General features: G+C 37.2%; 1 protein-coding gene across 1 annotated transcript; it reads right to left on the reverse strand.

Moving 5' to 3' along the window:
• Window positions 1-5823: 5823 nt before the first annotated feature.
• Window positions 5824-18477, reverse strand: mdfic2 (MyoD family inhibitor domain containing 2). Its single transcript, XM_038285209.1, has 3 exons — window positions 18076-18477; window positions 13890-14081; window positions 5824-6227 (listed from the first exon to the last, which is right to left on the reverse strand). Exons 1-3 carry the CDS (start codon window positions 18158-18160, stop codon window positions 5971-5973), a joined length of 534 nt encoding a protein of 177 aa, XP_038141137.1. The 5' UTR covers window positions 18161-18477; the 3' UTR covers window positions 5824-5970.
• Window positions 18478-23072: the final 4595 nt, after the last annotated feature.

Below are 23072 nucleotides of genomic sequence, written 5' to 3' on the forward strand. Positions count from 1 at the left end.
CTACACCTGGTGCACAGAGTGGGGAGGGTGGAACACCATCCCACCACACACACACACAAAAAAACCATTAAATAAGCTGTTATCATTGAGAAAAGTTTGTTGAATAATACTTAGTCTGAGTGTACAACACTGCCTGTGGATTGTTTGTAGTAGTTATGGTTTGGACATCACAAAAACCTGTTTGGAGATCTAGAAGTGAAACTAAATGTAATAGGATTGTTCCAGAGAAAACTTTACTAAATATGCAATCTTAGACTGAATAAGATCTTCTACCATTTGTCTCACTGGAATGGCAGTCTTGTTTCTGTTGTTTCACAAGGACATATTTCAGACGGAAGTGATCCTAACAATGATCTAACTCTTGAGAGAACCGTCTCTGAGGACAGGGGTTGAGGGGAGTGACAAAGACAAGTGTCCTACAAATGCCATATCTAACAGCTTGTGAGTTTCCAGTGGCACTTGAACTGAAATAGGCCTGCTCAAAAGGGGACAGGCTTCAAGATTTTTTTTCAGTACTTCAGAAAGACAATCATGCTGAAGCTGAAGTGCTTGTTGGTGTGTCATTGAATCAACAGAACAGTGGTGGAATGTGCAGGCCGTCAGATTACAGGGGTGTAGCTCCTTACTCAGTTAACAGCAATAAAACACAGGGCAAAGGAAAGTATGTCCTCCTATTAAAGATCATTATGTTTGTTTAATGTTTCAAATTTCAAAACAAATTTTAACTCAAAAATAAACATGATTTAAAACTAAAATATTGTTTTGATCATTGCAATAATTAAGAAAGAATGAAATTATTGAAAAAGATAAGATGTCAGAAAATGTAAGAAGAAAAATGTCGTGCTTTTTAGACAATGACTGTTGTGCTAGCTCACCAGAAGATTATGAATATGTCAGATAACTAGGACTGGGAGTTATAGTTAATTCATAGGTAATTCAAATCAAGGGTAAAGCTAGTTATTTATTATTAGTTGAATTATTATAACTTTAATTTGCGTACTGATCATGGTTTTAGCCCCATACTTAAAAGGTTGGACTCCTAAATCCAGCTGTTAAAAATCCAATTCTTTTTCACCAATTTAGTAATTTAGGCTATCCCTTAGCAAAAAGTGCACTAATTTCATACTTAAAATCAGGCAGTGCACTTAGAGTTTACTTATTTTGAACTATATTTCATATACTTAACAATAGTATAGACAAGTGTACTTGACTATATTATTGTTTACTTTATTGTTTACTGAAGTATACTTTAGGTATACTTTGGTAAACTTAAAAATATCCCAATTTAGTTCGAAGAAGTACTACTTTAGTAATCATAAAAGTACACTAAAAGTACATTGTTTGGTATACTTTCTAAACTTATACTTAAGTATTCTTAATAGAAATTACTTCAAGTATACTATGTTGCTAAGAGCCATACCCTTAGCTTTATTGCTAAGGGTATGGCTCTTAGCATCGGTATTAATCACCAAACAAATAAATGTGTGATAAATCGTTCACTGTGTAAAATGAACACAAAAGTGGTTAAAATACAATGGTACCTTTATTAGCTACTAATCAAACAGTATTATATCTAATAGCTAAGCAAAACCAAACACTACTGAAAATAAGCAAAATTAAAGAAATAAAAAGGGAAGAGTGATGTTCGTAGTTTAAGGCTTAATCCATTTGAAAGTGTCGCTTAATAGCAGCAGATGAAATGTGAATAAATCCTGATGCAGATACCTTAACTGCAGTCACAACAGTGAAGTTTAATTTGATTTATGGTGAAGAATGAATAATGTCTCAGGATTGCATTAAACTATGATGAGGCTGAAAGACCCTTAGTTTAGCTGGCCCCAGGGGTTGTGGTTCCGGTCGGGGTCCAATTGAAACAAAGACAGGGTTAGCTCATGATGCAGCAGTTAGCTTCAGCAACACTAGAGTCGTTCAGTCTATGTAGTGAGCATTAGCATTCTGTTAAAATCTTAAAACCATCAGCAGTTGAATCAGAAAGCTTATTTCAAATAAAAACACCAACACGGCTATCTATTCTACCTAGTTCACCCAAGCAGAGTACTTTATTAAGCATCAGATTGAAAGGAGGGCAAGGAGGAGGTGACTGTTTTTGGTTCGGTGGAGTGAAGGTCCAGTCCATTTGTCCAACCGCAACTTTGGATCAATTTTCAAGAGGGTTCATTTTATAACTCACGGTACCATGGGACGTCTCCCATTTTAGCTACGATGGTTGCATTGTAGCCGTAGCTTCTAACAGCACTTCTTCGGTGCTGCTCCGTTTGTCCGTCTCAGGCAGTGTTAGGTTTATTCAATGATGATTATAAAATTAATGTGTGCTTATGAAACATTTGTGCAAGGGGATGCTCCACTCCTGTCTCATGATTCAGTCAGGAGACCATCCTGCCTTGTCATTCTGATGGAGCATTCTGTCTTCATGAACTGATCAATTGTTCTGTCAGAACAATACTCTGTTTGTAGCCATGTGTCATGTTCTGTTAATAAACGCACTGCAGAGGAGGTCCATTGGGAGACAGTATGTTTGAGTCTGGGGTTCAACTGTCTCTCCTTTCTGCAGAAATTGTATCCATAATTGTGTATTTTAGTTCTTCTTTTGCAAAACCCTACATTTTATGAACCTGACAGGCAGTCACGGTCCGGCAGCTTCTAACGACTCCTTCAGCGAACAGCGATCTTGGCCCTGAGGTTTTTGCAGAGCTGGATTAGCTCTTCTCTGTCTCTGCTGCAGAAGGATTCAGTAAGTGCAACAGAAAGCTGGTGGGGGAGTGTAAACAAACAACCTGCCGGTAAAACGGCAAATACGTCCTTTTTAAAAATGAATGAGCGTACAGCCTCTTCCTGCTCATGTTGCAAAGAAAACCCCAAGTCTAATCCTTCCAAAACTGATTCCAAAGATGAGTCAAATGAAAACTGTTGAATAGTTGTTGCCATCTTCCTTGTTGTGCTTTCTCCTGCGTTGCGCTGCTTTGCCATCACACCCTCAAAACCCAGCCGCTTGACATCCAGAAATTCAAAACACATCTCTGCGTTGTGATTGGCCCGCCATTTCTAGGGCCTGGGGCATTGATCGAGGCGAGACCACTCGCAGGCAAAAATGATTTGGGTTGCTGGTGGGTGGGGCTGGTTTACTAGGCTACAAACTAGAAATAAAATGTAATTATGTTTGTTGTTTTTTTTTTAATCCCTCCCAAATGATAAATAAGTTAAACAAGGAAACATTAGTTTCTAAAACATGCAAGTAAATAGCACAGAATTCACTCTGCATGACCAAAGATATCTGAAATAGTAAAGAGTTGTTAGCTTTGTAAATTTATCTGTTGATTTTATACACTTCTTCAATAGCAGGGCACAGTCCAAACGAAGATCTGAGTTTGTATAAAAGCGTCTCAACTATTGTCTTCACTCTGAAATCCTCTGCTTTTTGTCAATGTTCCTTCAACAGATGATGAATGGCGGGAATAAGCTGTGGTTTTTTGAGCTGTATGGTGATAAAGTGAGTCCGATAGAATTCTTCATTCCATGCTTCAAGCCATTGATGCTTGACTTGGCTCGGGTGTTCTGTTTGAGATCTGAAACAAGTCTCTCAATTGAAATCCAAATTGATGTTATAAAGCAAATGAAGCATGGCAATTTTTACTGTAGCAATGAGTGAGGAAGAGATTTCAACCTCCTCCTTTATAAATGGCAAAGTCTGTGTCAGATGCAGAATGACAGTGGATTGGTCATCTTTAGACGAACCAGGTGAAGTCCCAACTGCCCTCTCTTTATCAGGCTAGGGAATAGCAGGAAGCAAATTCTTTTCCTTCAGGGTATTTTTCTTCCATAGTTTCACTTGGAAAAGGCATCGGTGAAGGAGGGTAGGGTAAAGAATATCAAGTTGGAGAAGGTGGATGATATGGAAGTAGGATGGAGGATTTAGGAGAGTATAAATCTCTGTACGATTCCATCCTATCTAATGTAGGTTTGTCCTTTCTTGAGGAGATGTGTGATGTTATTCCTCCTCACGCTAAATATATAGGGTTGAGGGTGGGTCTAAAAGAGGTTTGGGTGTCCCCAAAACACTGAGTTTTTTTCACTGTCAGAATATAAAGCCAGCAATGAGAACTCCGGAAGAGGTAGGAAATTTGATCACCAATTTCGTTCATTTTTTGGCACCATACATTAAACGATATCGCCAACATGTTGCTAAAGATCCCGCTTACTGTATTGAAGGGTTCCAAAACAAACAGGTCAGGGGGAAGATCATCGTAGCTACTTCGCCTACTCGCTCGGAGAGACCTACACCCAGTTGCGGTAGATTTTGTTTGCCATATCGCACTACTGCGCTCATAAGGCCATAAATCACCCTTTAGACATAAGGTTTCTGTCCTACCTCTCTCATATCTATTGAGAGCAACATCAGGCTGCTATGGCATATGCGTTCCTTACTTGCCAGGCATTTACACTGTACAACCAGCTGGCCTCATCCTGTCCTAAAAAAGCTGCCACCATCAAACTCACATTATATCTAAATGTGACCTTTCCTTTAGGTGCTTTACATTACTTTTTTATCTCACTGACAACAGTTCATAAGTTGCAAAATCATCACGACAGTATTAGAAAGGGAGCTTTTGTCTCTGTGTTGCAAGAAGAGACCATTGAAAAACTGCCATGGTATCACCTCAAAACTCATTTGACCTTGCAGCTTACACAGCGGTAGGTGGCAACTACTTACATTTACTTGAGTAACTTGTAGTGGAAAAATTAGCATTTATGATAGCTTTACTGTACCATAAATTTTACTTTTACTCTTTACTCCTACTTGAATAAACTGTTTACCTACTTTGCCTACTGTGAGTAACTTGAGCTAGCTGGAGATCTGGTAAACATTGTTAGAATTTCTTTACACTCCCCTAACATCAATACATCGATCATTGTAAGGATCAGTTTTATGTGAGTGCGAAAGGTATTTATGCATGAATTTCTTAGCCTGTAATTATGTTTTTTACATTTTAGTTAAGTCTTTAGGAAAAACAGAAATGGCACATTATTTTTTTACTGAAACATTGGGTCTATACATTAAATCAAATATTATAACCTAACAATTACTTGGTACCTGAGTAGTTACTTTTGTAGTTTTTACTTGAGTAAAAGAGAGCTGTTGCTCTTACTTGAGTACAGTTTTTGAGTTATTAACCCACCTCTAAGCACACACAGCTTGATCAGCGGCTTTGATCACCAAACTTTAACGGCATGAACCAACACTGTTTGGACATGATGTCTCTCTGTGATATAAAGGTATGTGTGGGACTACTACAAAAGTGATACATGCTGTCTGCACCAATAAATGTCATGCTACATGCTTGAAACTCGTCTTTTGTCCTATTCTCAGATTAAAGGAAACTCATTAAATATTTTTCAAGCACCAGGGGAATCGTATAGCTTTTTGTGTTGTTTTTTGTTTAACACAGTAAACATCAAAAGCAACCTACCTCATCTTGCAGGTGCAGAACACTGTGATCTCCACAACCCTCCTTCCAGTACACACAATCATTATTAAAAAAGTAAGTGCGTCATAATTTAAAATGTGGCAGGACGTGGTGTTCTTCTAAATCCCCTTCCTCGTGTCCCATCTTGACACCACATGGCATGTTGTTTAAAAATGTAAACATACAACCAACTCTGAAAACTATGAAATAGTAATAACCAGTAGGTAACTGGTTCATATTTTTTATAATTGTGTATTAAAACTATGCTGTTAATTATTATCTTTTAGTTATCTTCACATTTACTGATGTACAAACAAAACAACAATGATACTGAGCGTCATTTCTAAGTTTATTACAACCTGGTGACAATCATCTGCATGCATAACCCTTCATAAAATGTCTCTGCATAACTCCAACATTATTTCCCCAATAAATTAGATTTCCTTTGGCCCCGAGACATTCCCTTCTTCTAATCTTGGGCTTTCTGCTAGTGATAGCATATTTCGGAGACTTCCATAGCCAGTTCCAGGCAGTCACTTGCATCTTGGCAGGTCCCGAAGAAACCACAATCCAACTCAACACAAGAGTCATCATCATCAGTGTGTGAAGACTCGACAGTAGGGTCCACATGTTTATAGCTCGGCCAGCAGTGATTGGTGAGTCTCTGGCAACAGTCAGGAAGGATGGGGATCATTTCGTGGAATCGGCAGAAGAGACAGTTCAGGACAATGTCAGCACAGTCAACTGAGGGATGCAAACAGAAAAAACAGTTCATCAAATTATTTGTCCAGCCAGAAGAGCATTTAAAAAATATATTAATTTATTATATTTGATACATTTCTTTTCTACTGGTAGTCATTTACTCAGTCTTTCATTCTAAAATGTGATGGTATTTTTTTCTAACTCTACCTAGTGATCCACACCACTGACATCTGGATCACAATAAGGAACTGAATTTTCCCTGTTCACATTTGTGTTGTCTGAAAAATGACAGCATATCAACTATCTAGTCCGGGCCGTCCCTGAGAACAAAAGGCAGAACAAAGGTTAAGGAAAGGCAGCGAAAGGGCCGCTACATAGTTTTAAAGTGGGATCAAGCGGCAATGTCAAAAATGGAAGACACTTGCAGGTTGAAGCAGCTCTTCAACCAGTCAAAGATCTGGTGAGCTCGGTAGGAGATAGTCATGCATCCAAGCCATAAACAATGAACAAGAATATACTGTATACACCCACCGGCCACTTTATTAGGTACCCCATGCTAGTAACGGGTTGGACCCCCTTTTGCCTTCAGAACTGCCTCAATTTTTCGTGGCATAGATTCAACAAGGTGCTGGAAGCATTCCTCAGGGAGTTTGGTCCATATTGACATGATGGCATCACACAGTTGCCGCAGATTTGTCGGCTGCACATCCATGATGCAAATCTCCCGTTCCACCACATCCCAAAGATGCTTTATTGGATTGAGATCTGGTGACTGTGGAGGCCATTTGAGTACAGTGAACTCATTGTCATGTTCAAGAAACCAGTCTGAGATGATTCCAGCTTTATGACATGGCGTATTATCCTGCTGAAAGTAGCCATCAGAAGTTGGGTACATTGTGGTCATAAAGGGATGGACATGGTCAGCAACAATACTCAGGTAGGCTGTGGCATTGCAACGATGCTCAATTGGTACCAAGGGGCACAAAGAGTGCCAAGAAAATATTCCCCACACCATGACACCACCACCACCAGCCTGAACCGTTGATACATGGCAGGATGGATCCATGCTTTCATGTTGTAGACGCCAAATTCCGACCCTACCATCCGAATGTCGCAGCAGAAATCGAGTCTCATCAGACCAGGCAACGTTTTTCCAATCTTCTATTGTCCAATTTCGATGAGCTTGTGCAAATTGTAGCCTCAGTTTCCTGTTCTTAGCTGAAAGGAGTTGCACCGGGTGTGGTCTTATGCTGCTGTAGCCCATCTGCCTCAAAGTTCGACGTACTGTGCGTTCAGAGATGCTCTTCTGCCCACCTTGGTTGTAACAGGTGGTTATTTGAGTCACTGTTGCCCTTCTATCAGCTCGAACCAGTCTGGCCATTCTCCTCTGACCTCTGGCATCAACAAGGCATTTCCGCCCACAGAACTGCCGCTCACGGGATGTTTTTTCTTTTTCGGACCATTCTCTGTAAACCCTAGAGATGGTTGTGTGTGAAAATCCCAGTAGATCAGCAGTTTCTGAAATACTCAGACCAGCCCTTCTGGCACCAACAATCATGCCACGTTCAAAGTCACTCAAATCACCTTTCTTCCCCAAACTGATGCTCGGTTTGAACTGCAGGAGATTGTCTTGACCATGTCTACATGCCTAAATGCACTAAGTTGCCACCATGTGATTGGCTGCTTAGAAATTAAGTGTTAACGAGAAATTGGACAGGTGTACCTAATAAAGTGGCCGGTGAGTGTAGATATAATGGGGTTATAGTTCACTTAAATAAAGTTTGCATTGTCATGCAACTGAAATGTGCCATATAAATACACTTGCCTTTCCCTGGTTTATATGAAAAGCCAAAGGATTTATTTTTTATGTATAAGGAAATATTTAAACAATTTATAACTAAAAACCTATATCTAGCCAAAAAATTTTAAATTATTTTAATTTTATATTATCTTACTTCCAATTTTCACCACCAGCTATATAACAAAAAGGCCTATCTTCACTTTCAGCCACTGTGAAAGGCAGCCGGAAATCCTCAATGTCCTGCTTGGTTTCTAGGGAGCTGCACAAGGGATTTGCGGTGCTACAGATTTGCAGTACTACAGACCACCTGTATACGGGGCCCATGCTGCTCATAGCAACTTTCTAAAACTAGGATTGTAATCCTGATAAACTGACTGCATGGATGCATTTTGAGGTGTACTTGCTTGCTTACAACACATCCTAAACGTACTTATTTATTGCTCATCAAATTCAGTCAGCAAAAACTTACTCAACAGTCATGCCACTCTCTTACATAGCTGCATCTGCAATTCTACCAAAGAAACTTACAGAGGAACAGAAATGGGTAACTCCTTCCAACGTGCATCAGACATCTGTACTTACTTTGTTCAACACCCTTTAGGAGCATAAAAAATGCTTTAAACTTGCATCTAACTTCAGTGTGCAAAAGAGTCTCAGTCAAGGTGTTGAACGCATTCTGTCTGAATGTGCCATTAGCCCTGTAGCGGCATGGGTACCAGCTACTTTGGTGGCATTTTTCTAAACATGTCTGGGTGCTGAGTTGTGCTATCAAATCATGGGGAGTTACACTTTTAGCACTTAGTCATATTGAGTAATATTTTAATCATTTTAAACTCCTGTAAAATACAAAATATTTCTTCCGTTATTAGTGTTTTTTTTTTATCTTGTGTTTTTATGCAGTCTGTATCTTCATATATAATCACATTTCTCCAGTAATTTGCTTTTATTTCTATTTCTATAGTTGTTTGCTATGTATTTGTCGGCAGCCTGTGTTAGTATGCTTTGAAAGTGAGAAGATATTTAATAGTAATACTATAGTGTACATATGATTAATAACAATAAAGGGGGAAAACTCCATGTCCCAGTCTTTGTATAGTATTTTATAGTATTACTGTATTCTATAACATAGTTTCTTGTTTCATAGTATTTTGTTTAACAGATTCAGATGGTTCTTAGTGGTTTTGAATTTACAACTATCCGCCAAGTCGCACCATGGGTGTAAAATGGATGGGTTAAATTCAACCTTCATTCACTGTTCAAAGTGTGATTGGCAGGTGTACTGTCAATCTGAGGAAGGGAGGAGGAGCTGAAAGGGGCTAAAGAGGCTAGCAGGACATATAATATGCACCAACCACAAAGTTAGCATAAATCTAAGATTTCTGTTGATGATTGTAATTTAATCCTGATAATTTTCCTGATTTCTTGTGTTTTTGATACATCTTTGTGATTATTCTCTTTAGTGTTAATAGCTGTAGAGTCTTACATGGAAAATGTTCCACCAGCCCTGACGTAAATTATTATATTTTAAAGGCATCATATCTAAAGACCAGTCTGACCAAACAATCATTTACTGGTCTTGCTTTTAATCTACACACAGACATGGATGCACACTCTCTTAAGTGATTTTGTACTTAGAAAAATGTATTTTGAACATAGCAGCTTTTTACAAAAACACAAGCTTGTTTAATTATTTTATAATTAAGTATTCCTTCATAATTTTTTCCTTTTTTTTTTGCTTCAAACATTCTATAGTCTGATGCAGAATGCTACCTGAAGGCAAATTTTTGATATATTTATTTTTTTTTTTTTTTTGAATAATCAGAAAATAAATGTAAAAAATACATTTATTAGTATTTGCTAGTAACTGGACAGGTCAACTTCAGCTACTGCTCAGGTGGACCTTTTCTCTGGTGTTTGTGAGGTATTTTACCTCACGTTACAACCACATGATCATGTTATACCACAGATGTTTCTTTAGCGATTTAATGTCCCATACCAACAGAAGGAAGGACATGAACCGTGAATGTTTTAATATTATGTATCTTTTTTGATTAATCTTTTCATTAAAACATTTTTTTTTTACGGAAATCTGTAAAGTGTTGCATTCATATATTTAGACTGCTGAGTCTCCTTTTGTTGCAATAACCAAACCAGCTGCGTTGTCCTTGCTGATGAAATGTATCCCCATAGCATGACTGCCATCGCCATGTATCCCTGACAGTGGTGTGCTTATGTTTTATACAATGCTAAGTTTTTTCTTCCACCAAATTCATTTTTTAGGCATGTCAAACTTGTGTTTGGTCTCCTTTTAGGAAAGCAAGTCTTCTTAGTATATTAAAAATATATCTAAAACTACCTATCTTTTAAACCAATGTTGCTAGTCGCTTTTAAAAAAGTGCTATTTCTTTTTGTCAGAAGTAGCATCATTCTAACAGGGACTTAAAACATTCTGTTCATCTGTCAAGAAAAATCCCAGTCTGAGTATGGAATAAAAAGCTTTATTTTATTTATAAATAAATAAAATAAAGCTGTGTGAATACATTTGGTAGGCATTGTAAATCACCTAATATTCCAGCTGCTGGACTTTGTTTATGTCTTATAACAGTTTAAGAGCCTCTTTTACCTTCGTTACCCATGCATAATTTATGAAATCATGCTTTCCTCCTTTATGGAGAGACAAGCTGCTTAGAGACATCTCTCTTGTACACTTCGTCAAAAGTGTTTCCAGTGTTACATGTGGATGCACTGAAACAGGGCTGTAAGCCTTTCCAGCCTTGCCAAATACTTCCCCTTGGGAGCTAAATAGTGTGAGATCATCCAACGACGATGACCGTGAGGAGCCTATAACTCACAGTAGACAATGTCACAGGAAAATCCTCCCAAGTTGTGTTGAAAAGCTTTTAGAGAAGGCTAGACTCTAATCCAATGCTTTATTGTCTGTATTATTGAGATAGCTTTTAAGAACTGATTACAATCGAAATGCATTTAGCAGACAATACCTACACCACATTCTGTGCTGAAGGAAAGTACTCCACAAACATCACTGTGCTTTATTGTGATTTTATATGATAGATCAACAAAAGGTGGAGCACAACTGTGAATGAGGATCTATCAAGAGTGAAATGCATTTGTATTAGGCCCTTTGAGTCAATACTCTTAAAGCTGCCTGTCATTGAAATTACTGCTGCAAGACATTTAGTACATGTCTCTACCAGCCTTGAAACTTGGAAACTGAATATTTTGGAAAAACATAACCAAAAAGAAAAAAAAGCTCTGTTTCAACTCAATCTGACTTTCCAATGGAGCATGGAAGGACTGTGACTGGACAAACACACAGAGATCCTAGCATTCAAATATTTCAGTCATTTTAGGGACACATTTTTTTCTGCCTCTCTTTTTCTAGCCTCTTGGTGTAATTCAGGATGGAATTATTTTGTAAGGATCCAACTTAATTTCAAGAACGGTAGAAGTTTATCTCTATAATGCATAATTTTTTGTGTTGTAAGGGGAGATATTGGCAGATTTTAATAAGTTCATAAGACTCACTGACAGATTCTAGTTGATGAGAATAGAATAGTAAATGTTTAAAAATTAGGAAATTGCATGCTTTTTGAGACACCCTTTTAATCTTTCAGATTAATTGTATTCCCACTTCCCCTAAAATCTGACTTAGTTTGTTTCATTTAAGCTGTGCCAATATCTCTTTATTTTAGAATGATGGGTTAAATAATCCTCTTAATTATCAAAACTCAGAGTATTTAACCGTGACTTCTCTGGTTTGCTTCTTAGTCCTCATGATGCTGTCTATCCATAGTGTCTAAAAAGTATTTAATATATGTATATAATGTATATGATAAATCTGTGTTAGTCTAATACCAGCTGTTTTCTAGTTAAAAAGAATTAATGAATGAACTTTGAAACCTTCAAACTGAAACTGGATTTGTACAGAGATAAGAATAATGTAATGAAAGTAATTTCTCCCTGGGATTATTAAAGTATTTCTGATTCTGATTCCTCGTAGATGGTTTCAGGTGTCGTGAATGAAACGGTGCCCAGCTTGAAAGAGCTCCTGTATGTCACTGAATGTGTGCATTAATGACTGGAAGACATCTTGTGTCTCCATTTATCTATTTACTACAGTGTGTTGAATTAATGTTAATGTATATTTACAGACATTTCAGAATTGCAGAGGGGAATATAAAAAAAAAAAAAAGTCTAATTAACCAAAATTTCGCAACCCCTATGCAGTAGCTCTGTGGACCCCTCAGGGGGTCGCGGACCCCCTGTTGAAGACCTCCGCTGTAGATAGTTTACGGAATCCAGATACACTCCACACTTACCATGTTTTCCCTTTCCAATTCATTCATTTTGCAGTTTATGCTCAGAAACCAGATCGTCTGCGGGTGTGTCGCAGTGAACGCAGAATTGGCCACCTCCATTCAGCAGACACTCAGGTGCAACTTCCCCAAATTGTATGTGACCGCAGACAGATAGCATCGCAGGGAGGATGGAAAGGAGGCCTCTGATTGGTCAAATCTACATCCGCTTTACACTATGCGTATTCCCTGTTTGGTACCTTACCAACTTGTTTTGTTTGTATGACCGCCACGGTGGAAAACTCATGAAGTTGCTAGAAGAGCAAGGTACGCAAGAACGCTGAAGCTCTTTTTGCACCTGTAGTCCCACTCTTTTTTGCCCTCATGTCCCTCCATTGTCGCACACACTTGCACAGACCACACTTCAAAATTGGGCATATATCAAAAATATCTTCGTCATATCTGCGACAAGCTCACTGCGACACACTGTTGCGGGAGTATAACCACCCCTTCAAGGGCTCGTTATGCTTCCTGTCTTGGACAACGTCTGCGATCACCTACAATTTTGGAGAGGTGCACCAGAGTGTCTGCCGAAGGAGCGGGGGCACATTTGCATTTACTGCGACCCACACTCAGATGACCTGGCTTCTGAGAATAAATCAGCCTTTACTCGGTGATGGTCAACCCATTATGATAATTCCATGTGTAAAAAGTTATTTTTGTAAATGTGAGAAATGTGGAAAAGTTCAAATAAACCATTCATCTGAAATCACGAGAGACTGCTAAAATCTAAATTATGAAAAAATTTCCAAACTTAAAGTATGGCTAACTTAATGAATTTAAACAAGCTTCACCAAATCTGGATGTGACATTTTAAAAGGTTCTACAACATATTGTGGAAAATATCTTAGGCATAGGGATTGGCAGCAGGAGACAAAAGTATAAAAATACATCTACACCTCACTTACATTGCTCAATCAACTAGAATGCATTTTTCTGAAGTTCAAGAGGAGGTAGAGTACTAGTAAAAAACCCACAGGGAAAGAATTCTAGCTGAAAGACTCGAAATCTAAACAGAGACGACATTTCTTTGATGAGCCATCCAGGACAGAACATTTGATTTAATATATATTGCCACAATTAGTCTGAGGATGAGTCTGAAAATTTTTATTTTTCATCAGATGAGAAATACTTTAGGTCAATAACAATGTGTTCCACAAAGTTTTATCTGATCAACGTTAAATAAAATTCAAATCAGTCATGCATATTTGATTTGGAGGAGCTTCAAATGGACATAAACAGTGAGTATTTGTGACCACTGCTGCACGTCCATAGGCATCCATCAAAGATATTTTTCTCTTTTGGCTGCATATTCTAAAATTAAATTTTTTTTATTGCCTTTTTTTTTTTTATAAATGGTAACAGCATTCATGGATCAATGATATCATGTTGCAGATTAATAACAGTTTATAATTACTTTTACAGAAATTGTTTGCTGCTAATGATTTAAGTGTCTGGTTAGCTAGAGGTTTATTAAAACAATGCAGAGCTGTGGTACAGTATGTTCTGTGTGCTACTGACACTAACCTCCCATGTTGCTCTTGGGAGAGGGGGGCAGACTGCTTGTGGTTCCAGATGAGGGAGAAGAAGATTTTCTCTTGCTGAGGGGGAAAATTCTCTCCCTTTGCTGCTTAAGGTCTCCAGTGATTTCCCGTGGTTTGTTTTCTGCAGCCGCAGTCAGTCTCAAGGTGCTGGCTTCATCCTTACTTTGGAATTTTTCTATCGAAAAACAATACAACTATGTTAATTTCATCCTTGAAAAATATAGAGATTTATGCTCAAAATTCTCATTCAACTGACACTTTATGCAATTGTTTCCATCTGAAGGTTCAATGTAAGAATGTTGAGACTTGTGAGATAAAACCAATTTCTCTTAAACAGTTAATGGCTGGACATTGTTGAGCTCTAAACGGATTAAAGTGTCACCTTCAGACATAAGGAAACTGTGTTCGGGGATAAATCTGTCCGATTGTCCAAAAATCTCTTCCTGATGTCTTGGTTTTTATTACACATATATCATTACATCTTTTTTTTAACCAGTTCTCATTAAAATCTCCAAGTCAACATCAAAACCAACAGGATTCATTATCGGGAGAAAACCACACAAGGTCTGACACTCAGCTGGACTCCCTGGGATTTCCTAGTAATCTTAGTATATGTAAACTTCTGAGTTTAAAGAAATATTAAAATATTTTATTATTTTGCTATGTAGAATAAAAACACATATTAGTAATCCTACTAAACATACATAATAGAGCTTTTTTTTTAAATGCCTGGTTTCCACAATCCTCTAAATATTTATAAAAAATTAAAAACCTTAATTAAAAAAGATGAAGGGTCCTTAAGCTCTTTGAATATAGTTGTTGTTCGCAGAGTTAGTAGTGTAGGTATTTCAGAAACCACTGAGACTTTTGCAGGAAAATTGTCTGAGATGAAACAGAAAAGAAACTCTAGATCTGATGATGACTTTACGCCAAAGATGGCAGAATATCATCCATGACCAGAAATGCATCAAACCATGAAGCAGTTGAACAGGTGGTGAAGATTATCTTAATAATTTGAAGGAGTTGATGGCTTTATATTTTTCCCCCTTTTTTGACTATAAAAAATTTAAAAAACAACAAAACACTGACATGATGGTTTTGCCAGCATACCTGAGTTAAGACCTAAACGCATCTTGGCCAGTTTCTAAAGCCAAAAGAAACAAATCTCTGTTAAAAAAAAACTGACAATTGTTTTTTTTATTTGACAGCCAGATAATTGGTGTCATCAAGCAAGATTCTTTAGGTTTGGGCATTAAGCCAATATAAAGTCCATGCTCATGAAAAAGCACTTAGACTCCATAACCCATTGCTTTATGACCACACATCTGGACTGTAACTTCCTTTATTTAAGTGTCAGCGATTATTTACTCACACTTGCAGATTGTGCAAAATGCTGCTATGTGTCTTTCAACAAACATTCATGGGTTAGAGCACATTTTTTACTTAACTCAGCATCTATGCATTTTAGAATCCATTTCAAAATTCCTTTATTTGTATCAAGTTGTTAAATGGCCTTTTCTCTCTCTATACTGTAACTAGAAACTTTTACATGCTATCAGGTTCTCAAATGTCAATGACCTTTTGTTTTAATTAGTACCAATACCAAATGCGAGAGGGGACCAGACCTTCTCTGTAGCTGGTCCTAGACTATGCAATATCTGCTGCTGTACATAATGCAGTCTTTGACTCTGGCCAGTTTTACACATATTTTCTCTCATGAATACTTATTGGGGTGTTTGTTATTATGTTGATCATACATTGTTTCTATATGAGCTGTGATTTCTATTTATAATTTCTGTCAACAACACATCAAACTGAGAGACCAATTTATACAGGTTCATCAAGAAAACAATAGAAGTTTGAAAAAAATGTTGCCTACCAATGAGGCTTTATTTTATCTGGGACATTCAGAGGATAAGGTCAAAAATATTAATTAACAGCATGAAAACGGATTCATCCAGCCTTGTATTTCTTTGCACAGTTGTGTCCCTTTTGCAACAACTGAAAAACATTTAAACACCACAGTCAAACTGAATATCGCTGTTGACAATTTCCGCCCCTTCATGGGTTTTATTCAGTACCATATTAATCTTCTGATGGTTACTTTTTGTAGTATACCTACAAAAAGCTAAGATAATCTCAAACTTGTTTTTGAACAGTTCATTGTAAACCAGGGGTCTCCACAATCACCAAAACTCTATCCTTGAGACAAGCTTTTGGAGGTAATGGTACAGAGGATTTACATCATGAATGGGCTACTGGTTATATGAAGCAGCATAATGCTTTAATGTAAGCGAGGATCTTAATGGCCAGGAAATCTGTTTAAAAAATACACTGAAAAAAACAACAAAACTGTGGCTAATTTAGTAAAGAATGAATATAGTAGAACATACCAGTCCAATGCTTTCAAGCTTCACACTTCTAAGCTTCAGCTTCAAAAAATATCTTGTATACTTTGCCTCCAGGTAAACAGATGACCTATAAATTACTTATGGTTAAAGTAAAAAAAAAAAAAAAACTATATTGTTTTATTAGCAACAGAAAGTGGAGATCATTATTACTGGATTATTTTATGGCGAAGCATGGGGATAACAAGTGTTCAATTTTTTCAGCTCTTTTCATGATCTGTATCTTTTTTTTTAGGGTTTCTTCATTCTTGGCTTTGCATTCCGCTAATGTAGGGTTCTTCTATTTCAGTCTTTGCAGTCTGGCATCCAGCACCTTTTCAACATATTTCAGCTTTGACACACCTGAGTCAGATAATCAGATCAATTGCAGAGGTCTGTCAAAATTCACTGCGCACTAAGGACTTATTTAGCCATTTGTTCCAGCTGCAATAGGACAGAGTAACTTCTCAAAGTTAATAAACACCAGACCACAAAGATAGCAATTGAAGACCCCTGAGCTGGTATGTAATTTATTTTGTGTTAATACTGACAGTTCTTGTGTTCCCTAAATATATCTTGTATTGTCTTGGTGTCTCAGCTCCTTGATTCCTAGCTGGCTATTTCCTGCTGTTGCTTCATGCTGCCTTTCATCTATCAATCTGTCCATCCATCTCGTTTAATCATGAATTTCTGGATTGTTTTCTTCCTTATATTTATTTACCTTTAATATAAGAATCCTTTGGAACACCTAGTTTAGGGAGTATTCTCCTGACTATGCTGTTTTCTTGAAATAAATGCAAAAAATAAAGATAGTGGATAATGGGAATAAAGAGGTTGTTTGCTACATTTATTCCTCCAACTTCTTAGGGGTCATTCAGAAATTTCAAGCATGCAAACCATACTCTAGGAAATGTTGAGATCCTGATGACTTGCACACATAAGCCATTATGACGGGCTAAACGATTTTAGGTAGCTGAGAAACTTTTTAGAGGTGTATATATTTAGAGGAGAGCAGTTCAGGGGTTTAAAAAGTTTCAGTGGTATCGTAACAAATTCCTTCCATCAAGTCTGCAGTCTGTGCCCTAGATTCCCCAGGGGTCGGCCAGGAATATTACATAAAGGTGCGTGGAATATGCAAAAGCTATGTTCTGCACTGAACAGACATAAGAATATTACCCTTTTTGGTCTAAGTCTAAGTCTAAGATCTTACTGTCATAATAGTAACCCATGATGATTTTATCTGCGTTCTGACTTTTGCTGCTGTTACTTTTTTTAAATGTGCAATGACAGCAAACATATCAAACAATAGCCCTGTATTTACCTGTGTCCTATAATTAATTATGTGAAATTGTGGCAAAATTGGCCCATTGTTCGAAGGCTTTTTTGAGGGCCGGAAGGAGTAGATTTTGTACAATTGAGAAATGACTAAAAATTGTGAACTACCCCTTGAAGTTCATTGGGTTTCAGGTGTTGTGCATGGCTGATATTTGGTCTTAAGCTGAGTCCTACTGAATAGAGTATTTAAAGGTAGAATTTCTCAATGACATATGGAGTCAGCAGTGGTGAATACAAATAAATGCCATTCTGTGTCTTTTCTAATTGTCTCACTTTCTTAATTACAAAACAAAAAAATATTGGCTTCTTGTAAAATAAACCCAACACAACTAAATACAATAAAAATAAATCATGTATTTAGTCCACAACAGCAAGATTAACACCAAACATCAAGACTCGATGTATACACTTAGAATCATTCTTACACAACTGAAAAGAGTTTCTTACCCCTTCTAGTCCATGCTGAGTTGTCATCATGTGTGTTTGCTAACCCTTTGTCTTTCAGCGTGGTTTCAGCAGCCATCTGCTCCATTACATCACATGAAAATTGCACCAGGTCAGACAAACCTGATTATCTTAAGAAAAAAGAACATACAGCTTCTCAAAGCTAAGGTCAGGGTGATTTAATGTCCAAAAAAAAAACACTGCCTATATCTGCTTCCAGGGTGCAACATTGTCTTCTTGCCCTGGGTGTGGAAGCAGTTGTTTTCTTCGTCAAAGCAGCGAGCATCCAGGAAAAATCATCCTTTGCATTGTGAAAGGGTCCATTTGGCCTGCCGCCCGCTCTACTGCAAACTCCTCTAATGTTCCAGTGACGTTGGCAAAAATACTTCAGATCCACTCCTATCTGCACATCTTGTCAGCTGCGTTTTATTAGTTTGAGTTATTTCCTACTGCGAAGTGATGATGAAGCCAAAGGCAAAGCAGAGTAGCTATAAATGGGAGGAAATGGTGTATTCTGCCTCTAATTCCCATTTCAAATGCATTATTGAGCAGTCGGGACACACCATCAAGAGACTTTATTATGTTTTAGTAATACTCCAGAAGACAGAGAATACCAAAAGGCATTGGCGATCTGTTCATCAGCAAAATGTCATCACTTCTTGGTCACTTCAGACAAAGGCGGTGAATGTATGTTAGTGACAACAAAAGCAATGCTTCATTGTTCAGGTGCAAAATTAAAGCAACTAGAGAGCTGCATTGTAATGCCACAGAAAAAAACATCTAATTTACTCTAATTAGGTTCACACCAGAGTTGCATTTTAATCGACACCCTGCTGTGTTTGCATATGTTCAGGGAAACAAGAGTCATGCTAATTGAAAAATTAAGATGAGAGTATTTGTTGACCCAGCTCCAATTATGCTGCAATCTCTGTAAACAGTATTTGTAAGGAGGAGCTGGAGAGTCTCTTTCCCTCGATGCTACCCATTTGTTTTATAGTACTGTATGTTACAAAGTAATGCACAAAACATAATTATTTTTTCAGTGGTGTATCTGTTTATTCCTAAGTTACATGCAAATGAGAAAGGTTGGAAAAAGGATGTTGTGGGTTTTACTCCTTTGATTCGAAGGAACATGCCACTCAGTAGGTAAGAGAGTTTCTGTTTGGATGCAGTTTGCAGCTTTGGATACGTCTTCCACTCTCCACACATGTCATGTTATAATCAGTATCATCCGTCTTTGGATTATAGCTTTAGTCTAATTCTATTCCTTGAAAAATTTATAGTACAACTAAAATAATCTATACACCAGAAAAAAATTCACAATTTTAACAGATAAAACCGGTTTTACGGTATAGGGGTAGGTAAGTAAAGGAGGGCTATAGAAACCTTCACCTGTCTTAGTATGAATGCAGGTATTTTACTAAGGCTACAGAGAAACATAAAAACACATGCATCAAAATATTTAGGAAGGCTGGATAGAACAACTTCTATTGGAAGAGAAGCCACGGGGCACATGGTAGTTCTGGATGAACTGCTGATGTCTATATCTTAGATTGGAGGATCTCTTGACAGGACAGATAGTAAATCTGACCTCTAAACTAACAATGTACACCACCTTGACTGTACATTCTTAACAGCACTGGCAGCAACATGCTGTGGTGATGTTTCTTCTACAGGGACACTGGTCAGAGAAGATTGATGGAGCTATATATATAGCAATTATGGAACATAACCAGTTAGGTAATCCAGAAGAGAAGAGCTAAGTAAAAGGCAAGAACTAAATCCCTTTTAGAATCTTTGGTAAGACTGGAAATTGCTCTTTACTGATGTTCTCTCTACAGTATGACCGAGCATGAGCTGTTGTGTAAACAGGAATGGGCAGCACAATTCTATTTTCAAAAGCTTGTAAGAGAAGTCTTTCAAAAAAGCATGCAGGCCAAACTGGTTCTACAAACTATTGAAATTGTTGTACCCTATAACATAAAGCAACAATAAAATACATAGTTATACCATGATAGCCAGGAGGATTAATTGCTATTGATACCGTTACTGTGCATCTCCAGTGCATCCAGCTACTCCTGGAGGCCAAAAAGGTTTGTTTCTAAAGATAAAGTGATTATATTTCAAACTTTATGTCATGAAAAGATACACTAAACCTAAGATAGACCATTTGCAACAGATTTCTTGGTACCAAAACAAAAGAATGCACACAAATGTGAAAAGGTTTCATTGTTGCATGATTTTACAACATTAAATGCAGCTCCATTTTGGCAATATGTTAATATGAATATACATCTTTTTTTATCAACAGCTCAAATTCAGCATTTCAGCAATTTTCATGGAGCAGTTACTGATATTTGGTCATCAACATTCAACAAGTAAGACCTTATTTATGATTGCTTTTAGTTAAATATTGTCTCCTTGTCCTTTACACTTAGTTTTCAAGTATACTTTATTATTTCCCGAAGGGAAATCCAATTTCTTTACAGCAAGTCCAACAAGAAAAAAAAAAACATACAGAGAGACACTACACAGACATTATACATTGGGGGGACACAGTTTCAAGGCCTTGTTGCCATAAAATGCTGCCTTTATAGTAAGATATACCCATTGTCAGAACATGGCCTGTTCCAAGCCGTATAATTCCAATGCTTTTGTAGATTTTTATCACATGCCATTATAATGGCAATACTATCATTGTTCTTTTTGCCAAAGTCAATTTCTAGCTATATATAATGTAGGCTAAGTCCCCTGTCTGAATAACCTTGGAAGGGCAGTTCAACATTTACTCAAAGCATGTGTGCAGCCCCAGCAGGTGTTTCATGAAACTGTGACTGGTTTTAGTAAAATGTATTATTTTGTTGAACATGCTGCCGGAGCAGAGGTCCCCTTTACCCCTTAATGAGTTCCATGGAGAGTAAGTGTCACAGTTGGCTCCACTGATGAGAGCACAATCCCATGTCACCTTGAGGCCGGCTAACACAAAGGAAAAAAAGAGCTTAATATCATATCTGTTATATCACAGTTATAGTGACAGGAAGATGTCACTGTCATTAAATAGAATAATGAAACAGAAATGTAGAATAGGAATTGAAGATGAAATCCATCCATTGTGGCTATTTAGTATATTTTGATAGAGAAAAATCCATACTTTTTTTTTAAATACTAACAATAATAATATTATTACAATAATAAAACATTACAATAATAATGATATCTAATTCAGTGGCTACAGTGGTGTAGGATACAGGAGTTTGTCCTGCAATCGGAGGGTTGCCGGTTCTTACCCAAGGTCTGTCCGTCTAAGTTGTGTCATTGGGTTGTTGTGTCCTTGGGTAAGACCCTTATCCCTCATTGCTCTCTGATGGAGGTCAGAGCGTCCTATGGCCTGTGTGTTCCACACCCTTGATTCTCTCTGTCAGCTTCAGAGCAGCAGTGGCTAAAACTGAGCTTGCCACAATCAGCATGTGAATGGGTGAATAACTGAATGTAGAGTAACAGATCTTTGGAGTCATCTGACTTGATAAAGTGCTATATAGTGCAAGTACAGGCCATTTACAATTTAAGGACATAAAGAAATAACCCTGATATCTAACAACTAGCTTAAGAATGACACATTAGCGTAGAAGTACAAATAAATAAAACAATTATCTTCATAAAATAGGAACATTTGTATTTGGTTTATTTCCTTTGTTTAAGGAAGTGACAGGTTAATATGTTTGATATGAACTATTATTATGATAGCGATTTGGAATGCAAAATTAACAGCTATTTAAGCACCTTTTTAAAAACACGGATTGTGCTGCCTTTAAAAATGAAAGGATTAAGGACCGGAGCAGAAACGTTTCACCACCTGTCTTGTTATCATTTTGTGTATGAATTAGGGACAGACCATCATACAGCATACCGGTGTTACACAAAAATCTGTGACCCCAGCACCAGTGTTGGGCAAGCTACTTGTCCAGTGTAGTGAGCTAAGCTATCAGTTACTTAACAATAAATTAAGCTTCACTACACCAAAGCTACCACCTAAAGAATTATAGCAAGCTAAGTTACACTAATGTGTTAAAAGTAGCTTAACTACATCAGAAGCTACTTAACGTTGTACCAACCTAATATCAATTCAAAATGAGTCTGATACACTAGTTAAAACATTTATTAAAGATCAGCCAATGACATAACACAGTGTAAACATTGCTTTATGATCAGCATATTAAAATAAAAACTGAAGTAATTACTAATAGACAAACTAGTAAACAATCTGATGTTATTAGAACCAAATTAAAGGTATTGTGTATTGTTCTACACATCGAGACATGGCTATGAGTTTGCATTAAATGGTTATCTCTAGGGAAAACAAAACCCTACAAAACGCATCTTATTTCTTTAGGGTCTCCCTTAGAGAAAACTTCTTCAGACCTCAATTAAACAGTCGATTCAAGTTACAAATGAAACTGTTTACAAAAAAGGTGAAAAAATAAAGATGCTAATTAAGTGATACATATATTTATGCCTCACCATATAATTTAATTTCTACCTACATATTTATTCATTGTATTTTTGGGGGCAATTAATTGAATGCTTATTTATTTATTTATTGAGCATTTATTTATTTATGTATTTATTTTATATACGGTAGATCTGTTCCTCCATAAATAAATAAAAATCTTATCTGTGCAAAGCCTAAAAACAGATTTATGTAAACATCCTGTCAGGTAAACTAGGCCATGAAAATACAATATGGAAGTTTCACTACTTCTCTCTAATTAGAGTATCTTAGTGGCACATATGGAAGAATTATCCTGCCATAATGCAAGAGCACATCATTTCAATTTGGGAAAAGAATTTCATCTTCTTGCACTCAAAACTTATAATGCTCACACTCAAAACATGCGCTCTCTCTCAAATATTTTCTCTTCTCTCTTTGTTTCTTCTCTCAGATTTAATGCTTCTTGCACAGATATTTTCTCCTCTCGCTTGCCTCCTTCTCTTCGCGCACA

The sequence above is a fragment of the Cyprinodon tularosa genome, unplaced genomic scaffold, assembly GCF_016077235.1.
Source record: "Cyprinodon tularosa strain WSP-4 unplaced genomic scaffold, ASM1607723v1 ctg209, whole genome shotgun sequence".
Taxonomy (NCBI): Eukaryota; Metazoa; Chordata; class Actinopteri; order Cyprinodontiformes; family Cyprinodontidae; genus Cyprinodon; species Cyprinodon tularosa.

What these genes read in the sequence shown, in the direction of transcription:
- mdfic2 (XM_038285209.1), bottom strand. Translation starts at nt 18,160, where the DNA reads ATGGAGCAGATGGCTGCTGAAACCACGCTGAAAGACAAAGGGTTAGCA. An exon ending in CTCAGCATGGACTAGAAGGG is followed by an intron (nt 14,082 to 18,075) that starts GTAAGAAACTCT and finishes GTTTTTCGATAG; the next exon opens with AAAAATTCCAAAGTAAGGAT. An exon ending in TCCCAAGAGCAACATGGGAG is followed by an intron (nt 6,228 to 13,889) that starts GTTAGTGTCAGT and finishes TGCATCCCTCAG; the next exon opens with TTGACTGTGCTGACATTGTC.